Source organism: Camelina sativa, chromosome 11, assembly GCF_030686135.1.
Source record: "Camelina sativa cultivar CO46 ecotype springtype chromosome 11, ASM3068613v1".
Taxonomy (NCBI): Eukaryota; Viridiplantae; Streptophyta; class Magnoliopsida; order Brassicales; family Brassicaceae; genus Camelina; species Camelina sativa.
The window spans coordinates 4045231-4070147 of NC_141890.1; the positions used below are offsets into that span (position 1 = coordinate 4045231).

The following is a 24917-nucleotide window of genomic DNA, read 5'->3' on the forward strand; positions in this document are numbered from 1 at the left end:
ATAATTATGATCAATCATAATATTATTTTTCCTTAAATAATTATTTTGATTGTTCGAAATAAAAATAAAAATAATTATCCACGGAAAACTATTAAACTTCTACTATCTAAAAAGTGCGGGTTACAACTTTTTTTAGCAAATTTTTTATAATTGATGATTTTATTTTCTAAAAGATTTTGCTCATTCACAAATTAATTCAAAATTTTAGAAGATTTGATATATATATATATATATATAATCTAATATAATGAGATGATTAACAAATCGACAAAATTTTCTATGGTAGGATAAGTAATATATTGTCCTCTCATACTATTCAAAACATATATATATATATATATATATATATATATATTTACGGGTTAACATACTACTTATAAATATTCAAATTTTATGACTGAGATCGATTGAGTTTTAGTACAAAATACGCACCCCCAAAAAATAAGCAATTTTAATAAGCGTAACTGGGCCACTTAAGGCCCAATAAAAGCGCAAATCAAACGACCTCGTTTGATCAGCGTTGTAAATTTACCCCCGTCTCTCTTTCTCCCCAGCAGCTTCGTCTCGTCTCTTTTTGATTAGCCTCACAACAACAACAACAAGAGAAACCTGAAATTGCGCAATCGGAGAGATTGAGAAAAAAAATGTCGTCGTTTTTGAAATCGTTCATCGATCCGAAGAAGAACTTCCTCGCTCGTATGCATATGAAAGCCATATCTACTCGTCTCCGCAGATACGGTCAGATCTCCCTCTCTCTCTCGATCGATAACCCTAATTTCTGAATCTGAATTTGTTGTTTTTTCAAATGAGGAGGCTGGTTCAGGATTGAATCTAAATCTGCTTTTGTTTGTCTTTTGTGATTATGGTATGGAATGATTTAGGTCTTAGGTACGATGATCTGTACGATCAGTATTACAGCATGGACATCAAAGAGGCTATGAACAGATTGCCCAGGGAGGTCGTCGATGCTCGTAACCAGCGTCTCAAGCGTGCCATGGACCTCTCCATGAAGCACGAGTACCTCCCCAAGGATCTTCAGGTATTGTTATTCTTCATTGTCTCTTTTTTGGTTCTCCGATGTTGTTAGAGGATTGGATTTGAATGTTAGCTAACTCAGGAAATTGAGCTTAAATATTGATTCAATGTTAGATTCTTTTTTTAGGCTTCAAGCCTCGCATTGAGTTTTAGATTCAGTTTTGTCTTCTGATAGACAATGTTGAAAGTTTTTTTGAACCTAGATCATCTTGAATATATTACTTTACAAAAATGATCTTGTGATAGTGGAGCTTAGATGTTTATAAACTAGTTTATGCATAATCTATGCTTCTCTCTTGCGTTACGGTGTTTGTTTACTCTGCTATTGCTACTTGCTAGTGCTTATTTGAAATTTGGGATTGATAAAAAAGTTTGTGTTTGCATTTATACTATTGTATTACTGTATTTAGACTGTGGCTTTGGTTTACAATGTATTAAGCTACAACAAATGGTATCTGTAAGGCATTCTTTTGGATTTTTTTTTCCTTTTCTAACTTTCTTATTTGATGTTTCTTACGTCACACATACAGGCGATGCAGACCCCATTCCGTGGTTATCTTCAGGATATGCTGGCTCTTGTAAGTCTCTTTTCTGATGAAATTATCTCTAAATCATTATCTCCCTCCGGGGTAGGAATAATCAAACAGCTAATTAGTGTCATTGAGCATCTTCTATTCCTCCTTGCACTATGACTTAACATGCATGCTCCTTTGACATCAGTTTGTTGCAGACCGCCGGAAACAATGATAAAACTTTAAGATGCATAACTTTTCTTTAAGGATAGACCATCATCGTCTTTATCATCATCACTGTTTCCATGTTGTGCTTTGCAGGTTGAGAGGGAAAGTAAGGAACGAGAAGCCTTGGGAGCTCTACCACTATACCAGCGCACGCTCCCATAAGCATTATTTTTTCCTTCTTTTCTTGTGGTCAACGCTGCTTCTCTGCATAAATCTCGAAATGGATTACATTTATCATTTGGTACTCAGTTTTCGAACAAAGCTGTTTCTTACTTGAAAAAGCATAAATCTGTGATAAGTTACATTTTCCGCGTTTGCTGGCTTGAATAAAATCGAGGACGCAACTCAAGTCTGTCTCAATGATTATTATATTTGTGGTTTGCTTTACTGTTCCATTCTTCCGATTTGTTAAGTGTCATGATTCCAAACTCTTGATGATCTGGTTGAACCATGTTGCCCTATACACTTTTGCATTGACAATTACATGTGAGAAATTAATGAATGAGTTATGGTTTTATTAGGCACCGTTTAAAGCAAGTCGTTGAACGGTCCAAGTCTATGGTATGGGTGTGTTGTCTACTTGTCTAATGTAGCAGTAGTACTGTCATGCACTAGAAAGTGAGATATAGACAAGTTCCTTACGACGCCGTTGGTTTAGATGATCCCCATTCACAAAAATCATCAGTTTTGATTGGCCCATTTTCTAATTCAAACATCTGTAGGTTTGGTACACGTATTATATTATAAGATCGGTATGTGGCCTACGAACATATTCGAACAAAATGTTTTTACGTTGAATTCACACATTATCGACGAGTACACCCAAAATCTACTTGCGAGGACCGGCGAGTGTAAGAAGAGAGAAAGAGAGATCCAGCTGAGCTTGGACATATCGGAAATTGGGAAATGAAACTTACGATTTCAAAAACAATCTTATTATATATTATCGACAGGATGTGAATCATTCATTTCATATAATAGAGAGATCCATGTTATGTATATATTTTAGTAAAAATGTACAGTAAAGAACATAAGCATGTGAGTGCGTAGAGTGGGACACAAGTCTTTAATAGATTCAGGCGTAGATCTCTTCTTTAGTTACCCATCGCCCTCTCTCCTCCTTTTCTTTTAGCTCACTTTCGTTTAGCCACAAATGTTAGAATTATGTCGAGAATAACAAGAGTAGATAAGTTGAGACTCGATTTTTATCCCCCTAAATACGAGGCTTATTATGAATATTATGGCACCCAAATGTATGATTGATTGAGAATCAATCTATATAACCTAAAACCAATCATGATAGTTGCATCGACTGCGTTGTATTTATCACATTGGGTGAAGATCGAATTATGTGGATCTTGAAGTAAGTTTGAGATTCAACTTATCCAATACTTTGAAAGCATGAAGATGTGTTGTAGACAGAACATTCGAGTGGATCATGGATGGTCCATGGAAGTGATCAAAATTAAGGTTGTACACAACACAAGGTGGATACGTATTACTGACAGTGACAGATGTGATGTATGAAAATGGGTCAGTTACACTTACATATTATTGGTTTTAGAGATTGGTTTATGTGGTTCCTTAATAATTTTTTTTTTTTTTTTTTGGCTTTTCTAATTATGAATTAATTTGTTTAAACTTGGATGTTTCTTTTTAGACAAAAAAAATAATTTACTTCGCTGTGTACTTACCTGAGGGTCGACCATTGAAAGTCGGTTGCATGTGATTCATTGACACAGACTGACTTGTCTTTTGTTAATTTGATTTGAGATCAATATTCGTAAATCAAAATTATCTTGGAAATTTTAGATGTTGTTTAGTTTTACCATCATTAATATTAAATTAACTATCAAAGATGATGAAATGATCAGCACTTCGTAATTTTTTTCCAGTTTGATGATTATTAATTATTAGTGACACGAAGGTGGTGAATGCACACTTATTTAGTTATTTTTAGATAGGAAATATGATATACAAATATTCCGACTTTCCGAGTATCTTAATTAGAGATATAAACAAAAATGTCTTAATTTTTATAAAACAATTAATGTATTTTTGCGTTTTGAACGACGATTCCATAAAAATATAACTAAAATATGAAACAACCACAGTCATCACGTAAGCCGTAAGGTAACCTATCTAGGACTATTAGACAAACACTCTCGTCGATGAAACATAGATATTTTTTCTTACGCCACAAAAAACGTAGATGCACTTCATTTTGGTAAATACACATATTTCTTCTAGACATAGATAACGATTCAGCGTGAGACAGCCAACAGGCACATTAAGTGTCTGCCACGAGAGTAGTCCAATTTTCAGTAATTTCAAATTCTTGATAATATGAATCCTTTTGACGGCTGGCTTGTCCTTTTCTTTTATGTCTTCTCCGTTACTTTGCTACATTTGTTTTTCATTCTTAATTTTCTATCAACATCTTCTCTACTCTCTCCTGAGTTAACTATCTACAATTTTTTAAAAATCAAATAAAATGATTTTCATATATGTACAGGTGAACTGATTCTGAAGTAAAAGATGTTACTTAAACAAATTATATATAGTACTATAAAAAAAAAGTTGATGTTTTAACTATTAAACACATGTAAAAATTATCTAAAACGGAGTATATGACATTATATTGTCGCTGCCCGTTAGCTAGCACCACAAGTCAAAACTGTGATTTCATGTGTCGCATTAAATAGTGTGGCTACTAAGCTAAATATTAGTTTTGCAAATCATGAAAGACGATAGTCAAACTCAAATGTCGTGTAGTAAAAGTTGGTCCACTTTCCCATGTATGCATGCATGTCTAACAGATCTTTTTAAAGTAATTTCTTATTATATCGCTAGCTATTATCATTTGCTTTGGATCCACGAGTAACATCAAGCCAAGGTTACATGGCTATGTGGCCCCGGTTTATGGCCGAAAATCATAAAATTTGTGTGATCAACTCGTAGAGAATACATCCATCTTATATTTTAGACTACTCAACTCATACACACACAAGCTAAGTTTGTGTATATATACAATTCTTCTTTCCTCTTATATTTTCTCGGTTTAGATATATTATAGTGGTGACATGGCAGTATTGACCACTAGAGACCATCAACTCCAGTCGTAAATTTTAAACATGGTTGTTGCTTAATGGAACATGCCAGTGCCAGCAACAATTTATCCCAGAAAACATATTAGTATAAACAAATGCATGTTAAAAAAAAAAAAAAAGATACTATAAGATATATCTATAATATGATACACAGTGCATGTGTATGTATTTATAAAAACGCACGCAATATGTTTTTAGTACAATAATTTGTGCAATAAAAGCACCGGTAAGAGAGTCGGTGGCCTTTCTTGCAGCGATCCATAAATTCTGACGCTGCAGAGACAAAATTCGATTATTCTTCAATTTTCTTTTAATATCATTTCGCTCTACGTATTTATATATGTTTGTGGATCAGATTTTGCAATTGACGACGAGCGAAGGATAAATCCTTTTCAAAATATTTTGACTACGAATTAGCTAGTTACTCATTTTTTGGGTACAACTTTCTCATAATCTTGTAATTTAATAAAGATAACATATACCTTCCCTTCTCACTGATATATACGTGCATTTTGTCCACATTATGCTACAAGTCCGGCCAAAGTTTATGATACATATACAGTATATACTGTACATTACAACGAAAAAGTCGATTTTCATTATCTTTTAGTAATATAGTGATGGTTGCATAGTGGTATTTTCCAAAAATCCAATATGCTTAGGTATTTGCGAACTGTGATTATGCTGATCATGTTCATCATATGGTTTTATTTAGTTTGGTTCAAGAATATCGATGATTATTGACCCGACAAATGTGCAGACTAAATCTAAGAAAGCACATGATAAAAAATAAAGGTTGGAAAAAGACTACTTAAAATTTGGATCGGATAGCTAGGGCCATTATTTGTTTAAATTGTTTAAGTAAAAAAGATTAAAAAAGGAAAAAGAGTCCGCATGGTTTACACTTTACACTTGAGATTTTTGGCGCTCATGTGATGCGTTTAACGACACTAACAATTAAATTCCAACTGCGGTTGAAAGTTACCGACCAACCCATGAAAAAAACTTGAGCCATATACCTTGCTATGGATTTGGCACACAGATCAAGCCATTGAAGCAACTGCTTCGTTGATTCGGACTTAAACTTTTAAATAATAATCTATTATTCGTTATGTGTATGTGATATGATAACTCAGAACATAAGCAACTTTATCTTGTGTGGCGATGCGAGAACCAATGTGAAAAAGGCATGTGAGAGACCACATTGTCCCACAGCTTTTGTCCTCTTCATCCCCGCAATTATATTACCATTACTCAAATAATTATCATTTTCCAAATCGCAATTAGATCTGTAACACCCTCATAGTTGTTCCTCTTTAATCTATTTTTGGGTTATGTAACAAAAAGAAAAATTCAATTACAATTATAAGATGAATTCACGATTTTATAGATTAGCGATCATATTTCCTTTGCTAGAATTACCATGGAATCTTGTTCATTTGCGATAATTATCCAATCAAACAAAAACTCGACTGTGTTATTTATTTAACCAGTCAAACCTTCTTAGAAAAAAGTAACCCATTTCCAAGGAACGATGAATATAAAAACAGGACCAATGTTGTTCCGACACAAGTCTCTAGTGGCAAAGCCGTAGTTTAAATATAGACAAGGGGCTTTTTGTTGCACAACGTTGCATATAAGAGCACTCTCCTCCTCGTTCTCTTCCACTCCCACTAAACATTCCTTCTCTCGCTCACTCTCCTTACAACTTTTATTTTGGTTAAAAGTTTATATATAACATTATTGGGGTAGAAAAAAGTCAAAAGAAATGAAAGAGACGAGAGTGATAGTGCTTCTTCTAATTCACTCATTCTTCTACGTTGCCTTTTGCTTCAAAGATGGTAAGTCCTTCATTCTTCATCTTTATACAAAATCTTGCATTATTGTATTTTCTATATATATTAGGCTATTCTTCAAATATCTTTTAAGATACATATACAACTTAAGTTCCAAAAACAAATCTAGTATTACAGAAATCCATTTCTCGAAAATTTGTACAGTTTGATTCATACTAGCGTTTGTCAAAATAATTTAATTGATATTGCACATAAATCATGAAAAATGATGATCTGCGTAGCTTGAAGAACATGTTGAATGCTTTGGCGAAACAGATCTGTAAATGCACATGGTGTTTTGCCAATAAATGCATCATTCAATTACTCTCACCTTCCCATCAGTAACATGTTCTTACTTTTTAAAAATAATAGTATTAATATTTCATACTTCAGCTTTTACTCAATTATTATACACTCAATTGTTTATTAACAAATCAATTATTTCATTAAAACATTCCCATGTTAAACAAAAACCAAAAATATAATGTGTGTTTAATTATGTTTATCGTAACGACCCTTATGTAATAAAATAAAATACAAGTTGATGAATATATTAAATCTAAACATCAAGCTAATTTTTTGTTTTATATTTTTGTTGGTAACAAAACAGGACTACTACCAAACGGTGACTTCGAACTAGGTCCACGACACTCGGACATGAAAGGAACACAAGTGATCAACAAAGCAGCAATCCCAAACTGGGAACTCTCAGGGTTCGTCGAGTACATTCCCTCAGGACAAAAACAAGGTGACATGATCCTTGTCGTGCCTAAAGGCGCATTCGCAGTGCGTCTAGGCAACGAAGCCTCAATCAAACAAAAAATCATCGTCAAAAAAGGGTCTTACTATTCGATCACGTTCAGTGCTGCTCGAACATGCGCACAAGACGAGCGTCTAAACGTTTCTGTGGCTCCCCACCATGCAGTAATGCCGATCCAAACCGTGTACAGTAGCTCGGGCTGGGATTTGTATTCGTGGGCTTTTAAGGCCCAAAGTGACTACGCAGATATAGTGATACATAATCCAGGTGTTGAGGAAGATCCTGCTTGTGGACCTCTCATTGATGGTGTTGCTATGAGGGCCCTTTTCCCTCCTCGTCCCACCAATAGTAAGTTTATTTTTAATTGGGGTCTGATTTTGATAAAATAATATACTTCTGGGTCAAATACGGAGATATCTAAAACTTACGGGGTTTTATTACAGAGAACATACTAAAGAACGGAGGATTCGAAGAAGGTCCATGGGTTTTACCAAACACAACCTCTGGTGTTCTGATCCCACCAAACTCCATCGACGACCACTCTCCTTTACCTGGTTGGATGGTCGAGTCTCTTAAAGCCGTCAAATACCTCGACTCCGATCATTTCTCCGTTCCTCAGGGCCGTCGCGCCGTCGAACTCGTAGCTGGTAAAGAGAGCGCTGTTGCACAAGTTGTCCGCACTATCCCGGGTAAAACGTACGTACTCTCCTTCGCTGTTGGAGACGCAAGCAATGCATGTGCTGGTTCTATGATCGTCGAGGCTTTCGCCGGGAAAGACACGATCAAAGTCCCTTACGAGTCTAAAGGAAAAGGAGGATTCAAGAGAGCTTCGTTGAGATTCGTCGCTGTCTCGGTTCGGACTAGAGTTATGTTCTACAGTACGTTTTACGCTATGAGAAACGATGATTTCTCGAGCTTGTGTGGGCCTGTGATCGACGACGTTAAGCTTCTCAGTGCTCGGAGGCCGTGAGCTTGTTGCGGCGGCGAGTTGTATACGAGAACATGAGTGACGACACTGTGGTTTTCTTTTAAGTTGTTTAATGGTGGTCACTCTAGTTGAGCAGGAGGGTTCGGCGGAGCAGTGGCGTTCGTATGCGATTGTTTTGGTCGGAATACATATAAGTTTATGATTTTAAGTTTTTTTTTATGATTTTAAGTTGGTTCATTAACTTATACGTTAATGTCAATACTCGAGTTACTCTGGTCAATCTTATATTGAATTTTTTATGAAGTTACAAACGAACCATTGATTTGTGAATAGCGAAACATAAAACATTCTGCAAAGAATACTAATGAAATTAATCAAGAAAACCATACGAACCCCATATATGTTTTTGGTCCTCTGTGTGTGTTAAACATGTTACCAGTAGTCTCCACAAGAGCAAACACCATCTTTCATATGGTGATATCTCTTTGCATCTCGAGAAATCAACACTCTCCCTACTATCATCGACATCAACTTCACTGCGTTATGGCAATCAACGCAAGCACGCAAATTTTTCTGCACTAGTATTTCAGAACGCACAGGAGAGTTGAGAAACTTCCAGACGAAAGCGAGCCTCTCGTGATGATTAAAAAGGTTTTCGGCTTTGCTCTCTTGGTCCACGTCGTGCAATGCAATTTTATACTCGGGTACATATCCACTTTCTACCATATGCTCATGTAAACTCTTCAACGCCATATAGTATTCTCTGTTCTCTAGACGAGAAATATCTCCAGCTGCCATAGGTCCAATTCCAAGCTTTGGCTCTTTCGCCATTCTCCGTAATCTTTCTTTTCTCAAGTCTGATGATTTGACCGGTACAAGACCCGCCTCTGACTCTCTGTTCAGCCTACTTGCATCAAGCTGCTCAACCATATCTTGACACCGGTCGCCAAGCATTACATCCCCGTGAACCCTTGATAGATTCATCAGTGTTTCCCACAAATCGACATGTGGTTCCATCGATTCAACAAAACTCAAGGCTTCATCTAAATAACCAGGTGCCGCCAACATATTCACAAGACTCACGTAATGTTCTATAGAAGGGATAATTCCATACTCTTTGGTCATCGACTCAAAGTGCAACAGTCCCTCGTTAATATCACCAAGAACACCACACGCAAAGAAGATCTCTTTGAACATGTCACCATCGGGTCTGTTCCCTTCTTCTTTAAAACGAGTGAACATATCAACGGCATCTTCCCCTTGCCCATTCTTTGCATAACACCTTATAATAGCACACCAAGTTTCCAAGCTTCTCACAGGCATACTATTGAAAACGGTCAATGCATCTACCACAGAGCCACAACCAGAGTACATTTCTATTATCGAGTTGTAGGCTCTGATATCTGAAATCCCAACGGAAGAAGTAATAAACTCATGAACAACTTTGGCTTCTTGTAAAGCTTGTGCATCCCCACAAAGCTGTGCTATCCACAAAAGTCTCTGTAAATCCACAAAATAACCCACATTTCTCCATGATTTAATGATATCAACTGCAGTTTTCCCCTTCCCTTCTCTGCAAATCGCATCCAACTCTTCCAACGAGTTATGACCACTATAATCTTGCTGAAAATGATTACTACCAGCATTTTCTTGTAGAATAACACCATTGCCAGTACCATACAAAGAGCAACTACTTTGCCAATGTTGATGCCTCTGGTTAAAAATTTCACTACTTTCCCCACTCTGATTCTGATTGTATCCGTTGGAACAGTTTTGATAAACCCTATTCGGATTCTGCCCAGAAACAGGGCAAGTTTGTGGGTTTAAGCTCTGCTCATATGAATTCTGGTGAAACTCACCGTTAAACCCAGTTACATCGCCGCCAATGTGATGTGAAGAATGGTCCATCGGATATCCGTAGTTAGGGTTTCCAAAACCCAATCTTTGCGCAGCTGTGCTCAGGTTTCTCAACAGAGGATGAAGACATCTCAGAGAATCATATGAAACACAAGAAGAAGAATAGCGTAGCTTACGGGTAGAGCCGAGAAGCGAACCTTTCGTCAACGTGTATATCATTAGCGTGGAGAGAGGCTGCTGACTGTCGCCGGGGAACGAACCGGATGCAGAATCGATCCGGTTCGAGCAGAAAAGGACCCAACTTTATTCCCTCGAATTCATTACAAATGCTAAAGCTTGCTCTCTCTTTTTTTTTTTTTTTCCTTTTTGGTTCTTCACTGACCGGACCCAACATTATACTGTCTAGTTTTGTTAAATTGTGACCGGAACATAGAGATTTAGAAAACTAGGTTTATACTTAACTACATGTAAGGCTTCGGAATCATACTTTCAAATCACTTTCGTGGTTTGGGAATAATAATACTTTGAGATCACCTCCAACCTAATATTCACAAAGTTTACAGTAACAATTATTAACAGTAAAAATAATTTGTACAAAATGTATCTCAATAAACAAACCTGGATATTATAAGTTGGATATACAGTTTGATCATCAAGTGAGGAGACTTTATATCTATGTACATTGAAATGAAATTGCAGGTTCATAATAAAATATATCCCCTTAGTAAAATATCTTTCTTATATCCTTACATAATCATATAATCATTTTCTAAAATACTTCCTAAACACTTAGCATTGATTCTAAAAACCTCCTAAGTGGTTGTACCACTATGTATGTGTAATTGTGGTATCAGAGCCATGGCAGTCTAAACTCTAGCTCTTCTCTTCCAGAAAGATAATACGCCATGACGTTGTCTTCTACCATGCTAGTATGCTCTGTGGTTGTCATATTAATGGATCCTCCACATCAGAAATCTAACTATGCTAAGAAAAAACGGAATGGAGAAAAATTTCTATGAGGTTGTAATGCTCGAAGTACCTTGAGGCTTTTTATGTTGCAAATATGTTGCCTCGGTTTGCGTAGCTAAGCACCTCTTGATTTATTTCTCTATATTCGTGGTACGTAAAAGAAAACAAGGAGACAACTTATGGATTGTTATTACTTCAATGGCTAGAAGAGAGTTATAGTATTATGTCTTGGTTTCTGGTTCTATCATATATTATGGAAAGTTCATCTTCTTTGTCGAAAACTCCCTCATTTCGACGATCAAATTCTAAAAAGGTTGATTACTTATATGAAGTAGAGTATGTGAGTGATGATAGCAAAGTTCCTATTACCCAACTCCCATTACTTAATCCTTACAAAGCTTTCACTAAACTAAATTCCACTTTTCCAAAAGTCATCCGTCAAGTGTTTGTCCCTAACAAGCATAATGCAAAGGAGCTCGTTCTAGCATTTCCGTTAGAACAACATCTCATTCCAGCGACAGAAACAGAACAAATGATTCCTCTCAAAATCAATGAAGGCATGATACATAATTGGCGAACTCAAGGATATACCCATCTTCACTATGGAGCGATACGTTTGGCGCTAACACTCCATGGCAGAAAAGGCTTACCAGTTGTAGCACGGGTAGCTCTCCTCGACACCCGATACAAAGAATACCAACATGCTTGTATTGCAACTATCCATACAACACTAAACGCTGGCACTGTTTTCGTCACCCTTTTCCCAAATTTCAACGTGGCATTGGAAGACCCTCAAATATATCAGAATATGCAAATCCAGCTGCAAATCACAAGAGCTCCACAAATTGGAAACACGTATGCAGCAACGCTTCACCATCAAATGGCGTATAGAGTCCAAAATCATGCAATGGACTTAAGTCTCCCTAGAGACACTGAAGATGCGCTACTCATACAATTAGAATCCCAACATAGCCTGTCGTGCATCCATATTCCTAGACAAATTCCTAGAGATGAGCTTGTCAAGTTGCTTCCAGAATCATGGGTTACCAATTACGAAAAGCTCCATGACCGTAGCACCCCAATACAATCGGTGGACTCTTCTATTCATAGGAGAAAAGATGGAGCTGTAGAGATTGCTTTTAAGCAACAAGAAGAAAAGTCAAGACCAACGACTTTCTGCAAAAAAATCAATATAATTACTCCTTTTGAAGAAGCTCAAACTTTGGAGAACAATCCACGTTTAGATGGTGTTCCAATCTCATCTTTTGATTCGCTGGGAGATCCCATTTACTCTTTTCAAGATGAAAATGGCCACAAATTCTTTGATGTTTGTGATTGCCAACACTGCCAGATGAATAGTTCTGATGATGATGACACCCCAAGGCGAAGGAGAAAAAAGAAAACTACACAACAAATCCTCAAAGAACGATTTGAGTCTGGAGACACACAAGTTGGCCTTCTCGGAGAACCAAGTGGCAAGAATTTTGAATACTATGTATTGTATTCAGGTGGCTCAACTCCCACAACACCTGACAAAGAAGAGGTACAACTAAGTTACATGTTCGGACCCCCATCACAGCAGGATTCACCATTTCCATCCAAAGAGTTTGAAGAAAACAATATAAAACACTCATGGAAAATCCGGAATCCAAATGTTAAGAACCCAGATGGCTCAGTAAAGCAGATCAGCGCAGCAGAAGCAACTTTGAACTGACAGTCGGAGAACGCCACAACCCAAAACTATTTCCTAAGCCAGATTGACAAAAAGGTAACCATCATGGACCTTTCCATTAAAGAACTCACCGAAAAGATAACCTCTCTCCACCAAGAACTTTTCCACCTTGCAACTATTGTCTCCATAAACTCTCCCCTCATGTCCCAAAAAGAGTTTGAGCTAAAGTCCCTTAAAGATCAGCTAAACTCCTTACAAAACCAACCCAAAACCTAACCTCCAATGCCATATGATCTTTTCACACCCTAATCTTCTTTGTCAACTTCAGATTCATTAAATCCATTCAATAATGCAATTTGATTTGCGCGTTGATGGAAGTTTCCCGAGGCAAAAGCATCATTATTGTAGCTTGTCTCAACGTTCGCATCATATTTCTTTAGGATAATGATTTCTCCGTCTTGTTCTTCTTGGATTGTAGTGATCCTGAACGTGACAAGTATATCCAACTCAGGCTGTGCACGAACATGTTCTTGCCACCAGGTAACATCATGGAATAATATGAGCCACTTGTATAGTAATTTGTAATGCGCCTTTCGTCTAGTCAATATGCATTTCGCTAAGTACTGGAGCAGTTGACTTTTGTGGATGAGGACTGCAATAATGTAAAGATCTGCCATGTACCAAAGTAGGAGGTATGCTTCTATAGGAAACCGGCCATAATGAGCAGGGTTCATATGGATGGTGGTAAGGAAGGGATAGGCTGGGTGGTAAACGAGGCCAAGAAGTGGACCCTGATCAAGACCATACCGATGTATATAAAGCTTTAGGAAACCATGCAGTGTCTCAATCCCTCTGTAGATCAATACATTGTCGAGTAACGATTCTCTTATTCCATGCGGCATATCGGCAATCTTTTTCCGCAGGTTATCTTCTGTTGGATTGTCTGGACTGAGGGTGTATATCATGGGTACTATTGTCAAGATTTGACGCTGAGTTCTTGAAAGAAAATCTGAGAGGAAGTTGTCTTTTCCTTTGATGTGTTTAACATCGAATTTCCACTGCGAAAACCAACTTGCCCACCTGAGTAACTGAGCTTGTGGTAGTACCTTCTACTTGAACTGAATCAACTTTGGAAAGGATGACATGTTCATCTCGATGAGGAAATGTTGGCCCACCAAATGAAACTCAAATTTTTCTATTCAAATTTTTCTATTCCTCTTTTGACAGCGAGTATCTCCTTATAAGTAGAATGGTAGTGTTTTTCGTTATCTTTGAAGACTCCACTTTTATAGCCACATATATGTCTTTTCCCCTTCTCGTCTTCTTCTAAGAGTATTGCTCCCCAATAGCAATCACTTGCGTCCGTCTGCAGAATTCTTTTTCCTTTTGCTGGGATTTTTAGTGCTGGTAAGGTTGTGAAAATTTTCTTCAATTCTTTTACTGCTTCTGTGCATTTCTGGCTCCAAGGAGGGGCATCTTTCTTGAGTTGAGCAGAGAGAATCGATCTGTGTTTTGCAAGACCATGAATGAAATCCGACATATAATTGACAATCCCCGGAAACTGTTGGACTTGCTTGAAAGATAGTCGTTCATCTGGAAATGTGAGGTTGGAGGTAGTATTCTCCCTTGGATATGTGCATTCCCAGAAAATCAATCTCCGTTTCTCCGATCACCATCTTCTTTTCTGATAGCATAATACCGTATTTTTGTACGATATTATGGAACTTTGCCAATAATGGAGTGTGGGAATCTATGTTTGACGAGAATAGCAGAATATCGTCGATATACACCAGCGCATTTCGGAGGATAGGCTGGAATATCTTGATTATAGCTTTTTGGAATAATGAAGGAGCTACCTTTAGTCCAAAAGGCATGACTTTCCAGTGGTAATGACGATCTGGTACACAAAATCATGTCTTTGGTCTGTCCTCTGGTTTGATTCCAAGCTGCCAAAATCCTGCTTTTAAGTTAAACTTGGAGAAGATTTGTGCTTGCGGGAGTTTTTGGAATAACACTTCTCTCTTTGGCAAAGGAAACTTGTCATCGGCAAGGAAATGGTTGAGTGGTTGATAGTTGATGACTAATCTGAGTTTTCCTCGCACTTGTTCAGCCCGTTTGTTGACGTAGAATGCTTCGCATGCCCAAGGTGAAGTGGTTTTCTCAATGAGGTCTTCTTTCTGGAGTTGGTCAATCTCTTCGAGTGCAAGATTGTAGTGATCTGGGTTCATTCCTGGGTGACTTGCTTTAGTTGGGTTGATATCCTCATTCTTCTTGAAGGGTAAGGATATGAAAAAATCTGGATTCTTCCATAAAGGAGATGAGCATTTTGTGAGAAACTCCGAATGAGATGTGGCGCAAGACGTCTTTGCGATTTCTTCTTTTAAGGGATTAAGCATCTCCATAGGGTATAGATGAGACACCGTTGTCAAAGGTAGCAACTGATTTTTGTGTTTGAGACCTTTCGGGTGCCACGAAACTCTCCGAAGACTATGAAGGATGTCAAATCCAAGTATAAAGTCCTTTCCAGGGAGTTCAGAACCATATACTTTGGATTTAATCATGTATCCGGGGAAAAGTTAGATGTAAATTGGCTTGCTGATAAGAGAGATATGAAATATCTGGCCGTTGGCTGCTATGAAAGCGACTGAACATGAATTCCAATGTGAAGCTGGGAGGAGGTCTGGTTTGATGATGGATGCAGCAGCTCCAATGTCAAAATAGGCAATGACCGGTATTAGTTTATCATACTTGTTTGGGAAGATGTAGATCTTGGCATTTGGAGATGGTTGGGTTAGATACACCAATTCTTCTTGATGTGATTGCTCTACTTTGCAGAAATCGAATGTGTAGAGGTCAAACAACATGAATTGGTCGTCTATATCGCTTTCATCTCCAGTATCCTCTTCTGAAGATTCATCTTCTAATTCCATACCCATTGTAAGAACTGTATCAGTTGGTTCATCATCAAGGGAAAAGATGAATTCAATATCTGAGTCGTCAATATCTTCAACTTGTGCCAAGTAGCCAAGGAGGTTGTCTCTCTTCTTCTTGTTCGCATAATGTCCCTTCTTCTTCCAGATGTAACATCTTTCTGATTTTTTGAAACCTCTTTGAGTTTTCTTCCTGAAGAATTTCCATTTCTTTCTAGAAAATAGCTTTGGATATTTCTTCTGCCACTTGCTTCTATAGCTCTTTTCTTTTCCATGACTTGTAGAACAATGGCATCTCTTGTCTCTGCATTTGATATTGAGTTCTGGCCGATCACATGCATTTCATAGAAGCTTTCTTTGTTCTTGAAGCTGTTTGAAAAACTTCTGGTGGTTGCATAGCTTTTCAAGGGCTGCCAGAGAAATTTGATATATTTCTCCAAGTGAAGCTTGGTTGAGAGGCATATTCTTGAGAGATAATATCCTTGACGTTTCATTTCCAAGTGGTTCTGGAAGTGAATTCAGGTACGCCTGCTTGAGATTGACGTCATCTATCCCACTCAGGGCATAGAATCTCTTTGACATTCGCTCATAATGTCTTTCAAGATCCTTCCTCTTGAAGGAGCATCATCTCATGCTAAGATACTCTTCTCTGGCTTGGATAGTATAATGATCCCATGTGCCTAGAAATTCATTGTGGATGTGTCCCACCAAGGCATCGATTGTTGGAGATTGTCGGATTTGTAATTGTCGATATTGGCCTAAGCTTATCCACCATTGCCTGAGACGTCCTTGGAATTTAGCCACCAGTTTATCAATCGATGTAGGCAAAATGGCTCCTGGATTGAGTTGTTGTTCTGTTAGCCATGCATGCATCTCATATACTTTGTCGCGCCATTTTGAAGGGGGAACATCATCAAAAGAAAAACCCTTATGTGGTTCTGTATTAAACCGCAAATTTCCTTCTGTCTGATTTCGTCCAGTTTCTTGAGTTTCTTCATATACGTTTCCACCTTCACTTTCTACGTCTTCTTCAACCACAGCCGATGAGGCCATCATAAAAGATGGGATTATGACCTCATCATTTTCATTTTTTATTGGCGTCTTTTTCATCATACTTTCTTGAGAAATTTTTTGTTCTCGTTTTGCAACATTCTGAAGAAAAACAGTGATTGGATTAGCACGCTCCACCATGAATTGCGCTTTGCTGGTTTCGGGTTGATCTTGAGATTTTGATGTCTCGGTCAAAGGTTTGGGTGGTTCAAATATGGATTCCTTCCCTGTTCTTTTTTCTATTGGCTTTTTCTTTTTGGTAGACTGTTGTTCATAAACAACTTTTGTTGGTAAGAAGGAGGATGCTCCGAAAATACTTGGGTTTTGAGAAAAAGATAAAGATTGTGTTTGGGCTGTATAAGGTGGTGTGTAGATGGAGTATGGTGTGAAAAGATCATATGGCATTGGAGGTTGGGTTTTGGGTTGGTTTTGTAAGGAGTTTAGCTGAGCTTTAAGGAACTTTAGCTCAGGCTCTTTTTGGGACATGAGGGGAGAGTTTATGGAGACATTAGTTGCAAGGTGGAGAAGTTCTTGGTGGAGAGAGGTTATCTTTTTGGTTAGTTCTTTAATGAAAAGGTCCATGATGGTTACCTTTTTGTCAATCTGGCTTAGAAGATAGTTTTGGGTTGTGGCGTTCTCCAACTGCCAGTTCAAAGTTGCTTCTGCGGTGCTGATCTGCTTTACTGAGCCATCTGGGTTTTTAACATTTGGATTCCGGATTTTCCATGAGTGTTTTATATTGTTTTCTTCAAACTCTTTGGATGGAAATGGTGAATCCTGCTGTGATGGGAGTCCGAACATGTAACTTAGTTGTACCTCTTCTTTGTCAGGTTTTGTGGGAGTTGAACCACCTGAATACAATACATAGTATTCAAAATTCTTGGCTCTTTGTTCTCCGAGAAGGCCAACTTGTGTGTCTCCAGACTCAAATCGTTCTTTGAGGATTTGTTGTGTAGTTTTATTTTTTCTCCTTCGCCTTGGGGTGTCATCATCATCAGAACTATTCATCTGACAGTGTTGGCAATCACAAAAATCAAAGAATTTGTGGCCCTTTTCATCTTGAAAAGAGTAAATGGGATCTCCCAGCGAATCAAAAGATGAGATTGGAACACCATCTAAACGTGGATTGTTCTCCAAAGTTTGAGTTTCTTCAAAAGGAGTAATTATATTGATTTTTGTGCAGAAAGCCGTTGGTCTTGACTTTTCTTCTTGTTGCTTAAAAGCAATCTCTACAGCTCCATCTTTTCTCCTATGAATAGAAGAGTCCACCGATTGTATTGGGGTGCTACGGTCATGGAGCTTTTCGTAATTGGTAACCCATGATTCTCGAAGCAACTTGACAAGCTCATCTCTAGGAATCTGTCTAGGAATATGGATGCACGACGGGCTATGGTGGGATTCCAATTGTGTGAGTACCGCATCTTCAGTGTCTCTAGAGAGACTTAAGTCCATTGCATGATTTTGGACTCTATACGCCATTTGATGGTGAAGCGTTGCTGCATACGTGTTTCCAATTTGTGGAGCTCTTGTGATTTGCAGCTGGATTTGCATATTCTGATATATTTGAGGGTCTTCCAATGCCACGTTGAAATTTGGGAAAAGGGTGACGAAAACAGTGCCAGCGTTTAGTGTTGTCTGGATAGTTGCAATACAAGCATGTTGGTATTCTTTGTATCGGGTGTCGAGGAGAGCTATCCGTGCTACAACTGGTAAGCCTTTTCTGCCATGGAGTGTTAGCGCCAAACGTATCGCTCCATAGTGAAGATGGGTATATCCTTGAGTTCGCCAATGATGTATCATGCCTTCATTGATTCTGAGAGGAATCATTTGTTCTGTTTCTGTCGCTGGAATGAGATGTTGTTCTAACGGAGATGCTAGAACGAGCTCCTTTGCATTATGTTTGTTAGGGACAAACACTTGACGAATGACTTTTGGAAAAGTGGAATTTAGTTTAGTGAAAGCTTTGTAAGGATTAAGTAATGGGAGTTGGGTAATAGGAACTTTGCTATCATCACTCACATACTCTACTTCATATAAGTAATCAACCTTTTTAGAATTTGATCGTCGAAAAGAGGGAGTTTTAGACAAAGAAGATGAACTTTTCATAATATATGATAGAACCAGAAACCAAGACAAAATACTATAACTCTCTTCTAGCCATTGAAGTAATAACAATCCATAAGTTGTCTCCCTGTTTTCTTTTACGTACCACGAATATAGAGAAATAAATCAAGAGGTGCTTAGCTACACAAACCGAGGCAACATATTTGCAACATAAAAAGCCTCAAGGTATTTCGAGCATTACAACCTCATAGAAATTTTTCTCCATACTGTTTTTTTTTAGCATAGTTAGATTTCTGATGTGGAGGATCCATTAATATGGCAACCACAGAGCATACTTTCATAATAGCATGGTAGAAGACAACGTCATGGCGTATTACCTTTCTGAAAGAGAAGAGCTAGAGTTTAGACTGCCATGGCTCTGATACCACAATTACACACACATAGTGGTACAACCACTTAGAAGATTTTTAGGATCAATGCTAAGTGTTTAGGAAGTATTTTAGAAAATGATTATATGAATATGTAAGGATATAAGAAAGATCTTTTACCAAGGGGATATATTTTATTATTGAAACAATCAAAGGATTACAAAGGCTCTTAAGACTCTCACACTCAAACTTACTCACTCCAGCTTGAATGAAACTTTTTACCAAGCCTTAGTATTTATATTACAAGTCTTAGGAAATATTACATAGAATATTCCTTACGATATTTTTATGCTTTATTTTACAACCCTCCATTTATTCTAACTCTCTACTTTATTTTACAACCCTCCATTTATTCAACCCTCCATTTACACACTTATTATTCTAACCATATACTTCACTATCATATATCACACACTTATTATTTATTTACAAGAAGACAGGACAGCTCATGGCTTGTAATAAAAACATCCTCGTCATTCATCACATAGATATGGTTCTTACTTTACAAGTTCTTGTATCGACTAATCACTTTTCATGACCATTGAAACATTTGGCATATTTCTGAGTAACAAATCAAGTATTGCCAGGTTGCTTTTGCAAGATAGTCTGCTTGGTGATTAGAAACTCGTTTTTATTATATGTGTAGGCCACTAACTTAAGAAAACATGCACAACATATTGCAAAATGATACATACCTTGGTGAAATTAATAAATTCGGTGTTAGAGTTTCATACTGCCATGTCAAAAAATTAGCTTTGCTGGAGAGATCTGAAGAGTGAGCTTGGAGAATTTCCACAATGCACATGCGACTAAGTATGCAAGAAAGCAGGGATGTGCTCCCTTTCTTCTCGATAAATTCCATGAAAACAAGTCATGAGAACAAATCAGAATAAGGAATCATTCAACATCAATTCACGACATATTTTCTGGATGAGCACAGCATATACAATTCTTCCAGACGGACAAACGTTACTCCATTTCAAACTTACCTTTCACCAGGCACAACGTTTATTTCCAGAAAGAATGAGTGTCATGGACTATGCCTTTGGAAAAGACCACCGAAAACAGAACCAGTGTAACTGGACCACCAGTTTGTTCTAAATCTATATATCAGAATTAACTTACAAAGCTAGTAAAAATTAAACATCGTAGGATCTACTGATCTACATCATGCAGTTCTAATGAAGTAACAAGAGCAGAGCAGACACAATACCACAAAAACGAGCACCGCAAAATATACCGAGTGAACTGTAAAGTGTAAAGAGAAATGAGAAACTACTCGATCTCGAAATGTTATCAGCAAAATTACCAACCAGAGTGTAAAACATATCTAAGAAACCTGCTTAAAGCATAGCTTTCAAGCCCTGTGGACAAAGCGACTCCAGGACACCTGAAACAAGCCACAATATCAAGATAAAAACAGCATAAATAGTCAGTTATGTTTTGAGGATGGACAAGCACGGTATTGCACCATTCAGATGGCCACGGGTGAAGTTGTAAACCCCAGCATCAGAGTTAACCTCTAGAAGCAAAAGATCTGCATGCCCCGAACAAGGCAACACTGTTCCTGAAAAATGCAGGGGGGAATCAATAATGTCCAGAGGGATGACTAGGAAACTCACACCTTTATGCAACACATTTCATAGAGCTACATGTAGGAGCACTCAACAGATCAGACATTCAGACTTCATATTGCACTGAAGCAAAATCCACATAATACTGTTTCTGACACTATTGACCCATCTTAACACAAAAGTATGCCAAGTCAACACGAGACGAGTAACATAAAATCAAAGTAAAAATAAATATTACAGAACTTATATACAGAAGACAGTACCATATAAACAGCCCTTCAAAATATGACATCTCAGAGTATGAATACATGAATTGTGCTTTAACTTCCTTCAGGAATTACAATAAAGGAAACTAAGGGAAATCTGACAAAGCAATAGAAATGAACCTCGGAAATTTTCATTCTAATGAGAGTTTTCATACATACTTGTATTCTGCTGTCTATACACTTCAAATCCACTGGAAAAGAACAATATATGACAGTTGATTCCACATTGCAGGAAAGTATGTCCAAGACAAGTAGATCAGACTTGACCATAAGAATCAAAAAGAAAAAAATGGATTCTGATTGATACTAACAAAATTGACTGCGGGTACCAGTAGATATCAAGTTTCTTACCTCCATCAAATGTTCATCATCTGATATATTAAGAGAAAGACGAAGATCAGTTAACGACACTTCTTGCTCCCAACTTAGGGGACCAGAAGAAAATAATTCCCCCAAAGTACTGCGGTAAGTATATAGTTCAGACCTACAGGACCTTCCTGCTCCATCACGAGCTGATGAAAGTGTCCTCCTTGCTTCTTCCTCGAGGCCACAAGAAGATTCAGCATCGCTGCTACATGAGTCTGATTGGTTACTAGAGTCATCTAGCATACAAGGTGGCATATTACTCTCATCATAACTAGTAGCACTACAACTACCAACCGAGCATGCATCACTATCAGAATAACCATCAGCGTCTAAGCTTCCTGCACGAACACTCTCACTAAACCCTTTTGATCTTACCCTGACGATTTGACTGCAACCAGTTTTGTGGTTGTTAAATGAAGCTTGCACGTGAGATTTACCACCCCTACTTTCAGGTCGGCAAGCAAAAGCATCTACCTTTTGCAGTGATGAGGCAGAAAATCGGTGCTTCTGTCCCTCTTTTTCCAATGATCGTATCTTCTTAGGTTTTCCTGTGCATGATTCAGCACATTCAGACCAGTTGTAGGGTGACGGCCTCTTCAATACTCTAGCAGAGACAACACTTGGCTCATGGACGAGTTTGCTGTTCGTATGGGGCTGTAGCTTCTGATGTACGTCTGATCCAGTCAGTGTGGATGACTTCACAGAACCTGATATCTGAGAAAATGAAATACAAAGCCAGTTAGTCAACGTGTTCATTAGCAGACTAGTTGAAAATATTTCAAACAAACAATATCATAACGGGACTATGCAAATTTGGAAGTGAAAGCAAAATATCTATAAAAGCAATTACCTTTCCGATTGCAACCCATGTCTCATCTTGCCACGACTGTCGGACCCTGAGGTTAACTTGATGAAATGTAAATTCGGCTGGAGTCCCAAGTAACCGAACCAAATAGTAGTTTCCACATAACTCCTCTCGAACAGTGGCAGCTTTCCACGAATGGTTATCAAGAACTTCCACCAGTTCACCAGTCTCCCATCTGTGAACATCCACATGCGGAGGACACGGCCTAATGATCTTCCTGGGAACTCTCACCGTCACGGTATCCTCCTCGTGTTCAAGTTGGAAAGAGCAATATCTAACATTGTAGGTATGTCCATTACCCGAAATAATCTCAGCACAACGCCACGCACCATAAGGTGCTTCTTTGTTTGTAAACACCTCAACTCGACTTCCTTTTCTGAATCTCATGATAATACCTGCAACAAGAACAAAAGAACTCCATATATTAGCGCTGCGATCTCAGACTACCAAACAACCAAAACAGAAGATACAATCTTAAAAGACATATTTCAAATAAACTCCGCTAATTTATAAACACAGGAACACAGATCGTAAGAAGCTTCAACAAAATCAATAAAAATTAGTCGTAAAGAACAAACATAAACGCGATCATTCACAGGAGATATAATCTAAGCAAGATTAATCCAAAATTTATTTCAAAACATATAACAAAAAATCATAAAATCAAAAAAAAAAAACAGCGATCCAGTTTTGTTTGTTTGGGAAGATCAAAGGATGAACAGAAGCAACATCAAAAAAAAAATCAACCAGGAAAAGAAAAAAAGAGAGAGAGAAAAATTGAACAAAGAGATTACCTTCTGTAATGTCTGAATGAGAATTTGATCTCCACCGTGAAGCTTTTGAATTGCTCTCTTGATTGATTTTCTCAGAGATCGTGATCGAAACAAATTGGAAGAGAAATTGGGGGATTAGGGTTTCGGGTAATGGAGATATGTGAAAACAAATTTGGGCGTTAAGAAAATTTATATATTTCGTTTTTTTTTTTTTTTTTTTTTTAATAAATAATAAATTGTTACTGTATAATTTAATTTTTTGACGTGGGATTTAAGTTAAAATCTTTTAAACCAGAAATAGTGAGACAACCCATAATCTTAATTACGGTTCGATTTGTAAAAGATTAATATAACTCGCTTGCTTATAGCGTGGACACGCGCGTTAATTGTAATTTTAAAGCTTTGATAATACAGATACGTCCTTTAATTTTTATAAGCTTTAACGAATTAATTTTTATAATTTTACAGTTATTTTCATTCTGCAGAAAAATTGATATATGTATAGTAGTAGTGCACTCAAGTCTATCTCCTTTGGTTACGCAATTAATATATTTGTCCACCTTATGGAATTTTTACAATATAACACTATTATCAAAAGCTATTTTGTAGCCTTTAATTCTAATTGATTAAAATTATCTGAAACTAAGGGAAACCTTTGATTCATCTAATCCCTTGAATACAAAAATGTCAACATGCAGGGTTTTTTTTTGTTTGTTTGTTTGCTGGATGTGTGCTTAGACATTAGTTGTTTGGTAAATAATTAGGTAGTATTATTATTAATTAATTATCTTCGATTTATAAAGAAACTACATAGAAAGACGTTGTTAAGCTGTGGTGGTTTAGTTTGAAAGTTCAACCAACCATCGGAGTCTTCTATTCTAGATTTTTAGTTTGAAACTTGGTAAAAGCTATCTATGTTTATAAAATATGAGTCTTTATTATTATTTCATTCTGTTTTGTTATATTTTTTTTTGGTTGTTGTTGTATTTTGTCGTCAATTATGATCAGCTTGTATTATAAGACTTTTCACTTGATAGAGTCATACATTTGGGAAAACAAAAGCGTTTTATTAGAAAATGTATATTGGAAGGGAAAGTGTAAACAAGCTTCTCAAGTGGGGTAACGTGTTTGGGAATATCCGCAATAGGAGGTTATCGACGACGTAAACATTCTCCTCATCTCTCTCTTTTTAAGTTGCTTAAGAATAATTTCAAAGTTACTTAATTCTAAAAAATATTATTTTAATTTGTTCATAATATAATCTAAAAACAATGATAAATGTAAAGAGACGTGAGTAAGAGTACAACACCAAACTCGTACCTTAAAGCCATCATATTCTCTTTTCTTGAGTTGAGTTCGTTAAAAAAAAGAATACAAAGTCTGCGGACTTGAAATGGCTCATGAATGAGAAATTTGTAACCCAATTGTTTTTTTTGTTCTTACTAACTTTTTGGAGTATTTTTAAATTTTATGTTGTATAAAGCCTTTGGTTTGGGAATAATACCAACCAAATTCGAACCTAACAAATATTTCAATAATTTGAAGACCAGTTATAGGCACAGGGTTGTTGTCTGACCCTCTGCTTTCCGTTCAAAACCTTATTGACAGGAATTCTAATTCCTGGGACATGACTCTCCTTTCGGCTACTTTTATACTGGAAGATGTTGCTTTGATTTATGCCTTACTGTTGCGGTT

The 24917-nt window shown here is 37.2% G+C and overlaps 5 protein-coding genes across 8 annotated transcripts; 2 read left to right on the forward strand and 3 right to left on the reverse strand.

The window, feature by feature from the left end:
- Positions 1 to 409: 409 nt before the first annotated feature.
- LOC104721585 (cytochrome b-c1 complex subunit 7-1, mitochondrial) lies at positions 410 to 2162 on the forward strand. Its single transcript, XM_010439606.3, has 4 exons — positions 410 to 738; positions 882 to 1039; positions 1566 to 1613; positions 1869 to 2162. The coding sequence occupies exons 1-4, from the start codon at positions 645 to 647 to the stop codon at positions 1935 to 1937; spliced, it is 369 nt and encodes a 122-aa protein (XP_010437908.1). The 5' UTR covers positions 410 to 644; the 3' UTR covers positions 1938 to 2162.
- A 4181-nt stretch (positions 2163 to 6343) lies between these two features.
- Positions 6344 to 8711, forward strand: LOC104727612 (protein BIIDXI-like). Its single transcript, XM_087473827.1, has 3 exons — positions 6344 to 6726; positions 7331 to 7828; positions 7924 to 8711. Exons 1-3 carry the CDS (start codon positions 6654 to 6656, stop codon positions 8448 to 8450), a joined length of 1098 nt encoding a protein of 365 aa, XP_087329953.1. The 5' UTR covers positions 6344 to 6653; the 3' UTR covers positions 8451 to 8711.
- Positions 8676 to 10801, reverse strand: LOC104721587 (pentatricopeptide repeat-containing protein At4g32450, mitochondrial-like). The gene has a single exon (XM_087473825.1). It carries the CDS (start codon positions 10482 to 10484, stop codon positions 8841 to 8843), a length of 1644 nt encoding a protein of 547 aa, XP_087329951.1. The 5' UTR covers positions 10485 to 10801; the 3' UTR covers positions 8676 to 8840.
- Positions 10802 to 10856: 55 nt separating this feature from the next.
- Positions 10857 to 20397, reverse strand: LOC147933610 (uncharacterized). The gene has a single exon (XM_087473824.1). It carries the CDS (start codon positions 18990 to 18992, stop codon positions 16461 to 16463), a length of 2532 nt encoding a protein of 843 aa, XP_087329950.1. The 5' UTR covers positions 18993 to 20397; the 3' UTR covers positions 10857 to 16460.
- Positions 20398 to 20452: 55 nt separating this feature from the next.
- On the reverse strand, positions 20453 to 23460 carry LOC104721588 (uncharacterized). Of its 4 annotated transcripts, none has more exons than XR_015571763.1 (6): positions 23244 to 23460; positions 22435 to 22844; positions 21570 to 22298; positions 20850 to 20945; positions 20718 to 20768; positions 20453 to 20626 (listed from the first exon to the last, which is right to left on the reverse strand). XR_015571763.1 is itself a non-coding variant. In XM_010439607.3 (4 exons), the coding sequence occupies exons 2-4, from the start codon at positions 22834 to 22836 to the stop codon at positions 21401 to 21403; spliced, it is 1140 nt and encodes a 379-aa protein (XP_010437909.1). In that variant the 5' UTR covers positions 22837 to 22844; positions 23244 to 23460; the 3' UTR covers positions 21328 to 21400. The 4 variants fall into 4 exon arrangements, 2 of the variants coding, with proteins under 2 accessions (XP_010437909.1, XP_087329952.1); XR_015571764.1 differs by adding an exon at positions 21378 to 21409 and having other exon boundaries at positions 20453 to 20768; XM_010439607.3 differs by lacking the exons at positions 20453 to 20626; positions 20718 to 20768; positions 20850 to 20945 and adding an exon at positions 21328 to 21409.
- Positions 23461 to 24917: the final 1457 nt, after the last annotated feature.